This window comes from Myotis lucifugus, unplaced genomic scaffold (assembly GCF_000147115.1).
Source record: "Myotis lucifugus unplaced genomic scaffold, Myoluc2.0 scaffold_75, whole genome shotgun sequence".
Taxonomy (NCBI): Eukaryota; Metazoa; Chordata; class Mammalia; order Chiroptera; family Vespertilionidae; genus Myotis; species Myotis lucifugus.
Window position 1 is genome coordinate 1,109,947 of NW_005871123.1, and position 5,124 is coordinate 1,115,070.

Consider the following 5,124-nt stretch of genomic DNA (forward strand, 5'->3'; position numbering starts at 1 on the left):
TTTTCTTCCCAGCAGGGATCCCCTTTCCCCGGAGCCCTCCACGTTCTCCTGGCCACACTCAGCCTCCCAGCCTAGCTCGCCGGAGCTTTTTACTTCGCTTGCCTCCCCTTCCCCTTGGAAACTCCCCCCTCGGGGGAACCCAGACCGAAACGCTGGAGTTGGGGAACCCGCCAGGAAAGCTGCCTCCGCAGTGTTTACCAGGCCGCCAACGCGTCCCCCGAGCCCTGCCCCCAGCTCCGCAAAGCTTCCTGGAAATGTCCGCGTTATCACTTCCCCGCTGCGGCTGGGGGCTGGGAGCGGGCGGGCCTCTCCGCCCCCGGCTCCCGGGGCGCCGCCGCCCGCAGTCCTCGCGCAGCCCGGCCATGAGAGTCCTCGGCGGGAGCTGCGGGGCGCTGCTGGCGTGCCTCGCCCTCGCCTTCCCCGTCTCGGAGGCAAACTGTGAGTAATCAATAGCGTCTTGTCTGCTTCTGTCCCCAGCGATGCCAGCCGAGCCGCCAGCCTTGCTCGAGTTTGTTTTCCAGGGCTGCAGCCTCCTAGAAACTTTCCAAGCCCCGACAGCCCGGGCGGATGGAAGCAGCCGTGGGTCTAGCGGGCAGCGGAATGGTGGGGCAGGGTCGGTATTTGCTCTGCGCTGGGAGCCCCGTGTTGCTGCCCAAAGGACCGAGGGAAGGAGCCGAGTAACACTAAGTGTTAAAGGAGTTAGAACACCTACCCATTTGCCCCCAGCAGCTGAATTTCCCGGTCAGAGAACAGGGATGAGCACATTCCAGCATAAAAGTAGGCAACCGAAGGACTTGTATGCATGCATATAAGCATAACCAATGGACATAAGACACTGGGGGGTAGGGGAGGCCGGGGGATTGTCAAGGGCGGGGGAAGGAGACATATGTAATACTCTTTGTAATACTTTAAGCAATAAAAAAAAAAAGTAGGGGAAAAGGCATCCCACTGTCTTCCCTTTGTGCCCGCGCCTGTCCCCAACTCGCACCTCCTGCTGCAGCCTTACCCCACTTTTGCAATTTCTGGACTTTGAGCTTGGTTTGCTTATTTCAACATTGACAAACGAATTGTTGTAGGTGAGTTAAATTTTGCATAGCAATTGGCACATATTATCTGACCTTGAAATCAAAAGGACTGTTAAACATCGTATTTCTTAGATCATTTTGTACTGAGGATATTTGACACTGAGTGCCACTGATCTGAAGTCCTGGCAGGAGTTTTTCGTCTTTATCTTTGTATGTCTAGTTCTTTAGGTTCCCGTGCCTGGACTCAAGGCACAATATTGAGTTTTCTCTGAAAAATATATGAGATGTATTAAGGCATTTGGAACATTTCAGTTGTCAGTTAACTCATTTGTTTTCTAAAGTTTAAGCATGTTCATTGATTAAAAATGCTTACTTGTACTGTTTTATTCTCAGGAAATGACTTGGGAGAGATAAACTATGAATTAAAAATAACTTTTAGGTTGCGTAAAGCTCTAATATAAAAACTTCAAAGAAGTAATTTCAGGAGAATTAAATAGGAATTTACTAACATTCCACTAGTTTTTATTACTGCTCACGATGAATGGAATATTTTAACATTCTAATTTAGAGGCTAAAACATTATTTGTTGATTTTATATTAAAGAGCTACAATAGCAGAACTTCAACACTCATACCCCTATCATCACTACTAGTAAGCCTGCATGTGGACCATAGGCACTTCCTTATTACCTATGTAGGCCATTAGGACAATCAGATATTCGTTTGTTAATTAGTGCTTTGGAGAAGAGAAAGAGGCAAAATGACTAGCCACACTTCCTGCTTGTCATCACAGGAATTTTCTCTGCCCTTTCTTTTTATAGAGATTGTTATATTTTCACTGAATCTAGGCAGAGTTAAAAGTGTGTGTGTGTGTGTGTGTGTGTGTGTGTGTGTGTGTGTACGCATTATATGTAGGCATTCAAACCATATGTATGGAGAAATACAAGTGTTATGTATAGATACTGTTAGATAAATTAATCCTACCAGGTTACATATAAAGGCCCTATAATCTCTTAATTAAAAAAAATAGGATAGTTTGCCCTGGCCAAGTAGCTCAGTTGGTTAGAGCATCATCCAGATACATCAAGATTGTGTGTTCAATCCCTGATCAGGGAACATACATGAATCAATCAATGAATGCATACATAAGTGGAATAATAAATCAATGTTTCTCTCTCTCTTCCTCTGCCCCCTTCCTCCTTTCCTCTCTCTGTAAAAATCGATCAATAAAAAATTGTTTAAAAGTTTAATTGGATTGAAAATTATCTTGGTTTACTGATGAGAAAACTGTGCTACAGGTGGAATTATTTTACTCTTTAAGATTTTAAATTTGAAATAGAATTAGAACTCTAAATATTTGATTTACAATTCATGTTTAGTCCATAGAAATATAGTTGATGTTTAAAGAAAATCAAATCACAGGTTTAGTTTTGAGAGAGTGAGAAATCATACAGTTCAACCTCTTTGTTTTAACAATAAATTGTTCAGAGATGTTAACTGACTTTCCAGACATTTCTAGACCATATGCAGAGAGAGAGAGAGATTTAAAAGATATACTGTCTACATATTTTGTCATTTCCCCTTATGGGCTGTGATGAAGAGAACTAGAAGAAAGGGGAGTCCCGTTTTGGCTGTGCTAATTTGGCCCTACGGAGACTTCCACTTCTGGATGGATGCAGTCCACGCTAGACATTACAGACTCATATTTTCCTTCTCTGTTTTACTCTTTACTAACTATTACTTTCATTGTTTATCCATCTTTGTCTTTACTTGAAGTCCCTTTATTTCAGAGTCCAAAATGTTGCACTGATGGAGAGATTTTATCAAGGTTAGGTTAGAGTTGGGGTTGGTGCTAGAAAACTTAGAAGCAATTTCTGGTATGCAACAGCACCCTATGCCATATTCTCTTACCACTAATTAATTATATGTAAGGAAACATAGTAATATTTTTCATAATAGACCTTTTCTGTCCACCAAGTTATAGATAAACTAGATAAACTAGAGGCCCGGTGCATGAAATTCATGAAGTCGCAGGGGTGGGGGGGGGTTCCCCTCAGCCCGGCCTGTGCCCTCTTGCTGTCCGGGACCCCTTGCTCCTTACTGCCTGCCTGCTCGCTGCTCCTTAGCACTGCTGTGGAGGCGGGAGAGGCTGGCTTCTGGCTGAGCAGCACTCCCCCTGTGGGAGTGCACTGACCACCAGGGGGCAGCTCCTGTGTTGAGCATCTGCACTCTGGTGGTCAGTGCGCATCATAGCAACCAGTCATTCCACAGTTCGGTTGATTTGCATATTAAGTTTTTATTATATAGGATGTTCTTTATGCATAGGTAATTTTCAAAATACTATGAGAAAAAATGTAAGAAGCCTGGTAATACATATATCAGTATTCTTTATTTACAAGTAACAGCAATGATAAGGGAAGAAGGAAGAAATGGAGGGAGGAGAAGAGGAAGAGAAGGGAAAGAAGGGGAAGGAAGGAAGGGAAGGGAAGGAAATGTAAGGGGAAGGAAGGGGGAAAGAAAAGAGAAGAAAGAGAAAGGAAAAAGGAAGGAAGGAAAAAAGGAGCCAAATGGATTTATTGGAAGGTTACTGAATGGCATGCTGAATAAACAGGTTTAGGGAAGCCAGGGACTGGGCATTTAGGTGTTCCATACAGTGGGAACTCCTGTGCTCACTATGTTAGGATCTGCCACCATATGACTCCTAATTGCCTTCTAGTCCTGTGTGTCTCTACTCATGATTGAAATTCCTACTCATGTTTGAGAGTCTCATCATTTGGGCTTAGCTTATTTCTGGAATCCTGTGATTGACACCTCACTAGAATCAGGTAGAGCCTGGACAGCTCCCACAATGCTGGGAAGGAAGCAGAAACAAGAGAAGTCTACACGTTCTAATTATACCCTATGCAACATACACACATGACCTTCTTTCTATTAACACCACCTGAAAGTATTTCAAATATTTGCACATATTTATAATATCATGTAAATAAGGAATATACAACAGAAAGTCCCTCCTGTTGAATATGTTTTAGTGATCATAACCAGAGAGGAAGGCTCAAGGCTGCCATTTCCTACTTTAGTATCCTTGGGTGATGTCTGTGCCTCCTCTAGTTCTGTCACAATGCCCTGTCAATGTGGTCTGCTTTATGGACAAAATGATACATTGTAGTGTACCGACACATATTATATGCCAAAATGTAATAATAAAAAAAGAGGGGAATATAGGTACTCGCTTTAGATCTTGGCTGTCTCTCTTGGAAGCTTGAATTGGTATTTATGAGGGACTTCATCCTTCACTACTCAATTCATATCTCGCTTCCTCTCAGGGAGTTCCTCATGCTTGGGTTTTTGTCTACTCCATGAGCTGAATGAACCACACCCTTCAGGAAGAATCTGAGCCCTGTTATTCCTACCAGTGGAAGGCTGTATCCATCTCTTCTTTTAGAATTTCTACTGTTTACCATAGTTACCCTGGAGGAGTAACACTCTTAACCCTGATTTATATGTGGCAACAACACTATTTTGCCTCGATTATTGTCACTCCAGAACAATCCTCTTTTCTTTTTCTTTTTCTTTTTTTTCAATGAGAGTAAGGAATTTTAACTGGCCATAAAGCAGGTTCAGCTTCTAATTCAGTGGAAAATATATTAGGCCCCCTTGTGAATGTATTCCTCCCTGGTTCCCCAACTTCTAGATGAGCAAAACTCAGTTATGAAGGAAGAAAGCAAAAAATTCAAGGATAGGTCTTTGAATTAGTTTCTTAGGTCTGTTGGAACAAAGTACACAACCCTCACCCTAGCTGGTTTGGCTCAATGGGTAGAGCATCGGCCTGTGGACTGAAGGGTCCCAGGTTCAATTCCAGTCCAGGACACATGCCCGGGTTGTGGGCTCAATCCCCAGTAGGGGGCGTGATCCCCAGTAGGGGCATGGAGGAGGCAGCCGATCAATGATTCTCTCTCATCATTGATGTTTCTATCTCTTCTCTCTTCCTCTCTCTGAAATCAATAATCTTACCTAATAATAGACAAACATGTAAATTGACCGTCCCTCTGCTACGCTCACCAGCCAATCAGGAGGATATGCAAATTAACCCAACAAAG

General features: G+C 43.3%; 1 protein-coding gene across 1 annotated transcript in view; it reads left to right on the top strand.

Moving 5' to 3' along the window:
• The first annotated feature begins 319 nt into the window (after positions 1–319).
• PROS1 (protein S) overlaps positions 320–5,124 on the top strand; it is an 80,588-nt gene continuing 75,783 nt past the window's right edge. Inside the window, exon 1 of the mRNA XM_006090538.3 lies at positions 320–438. Coding sequence (XP_006090600.2) covers positions 363–438 — 76 coding nt within the window. The 5' untranslated portion in view covers positions 320–362. The remainder of the gene's footprint in view (positions 439–5,124) is intronic.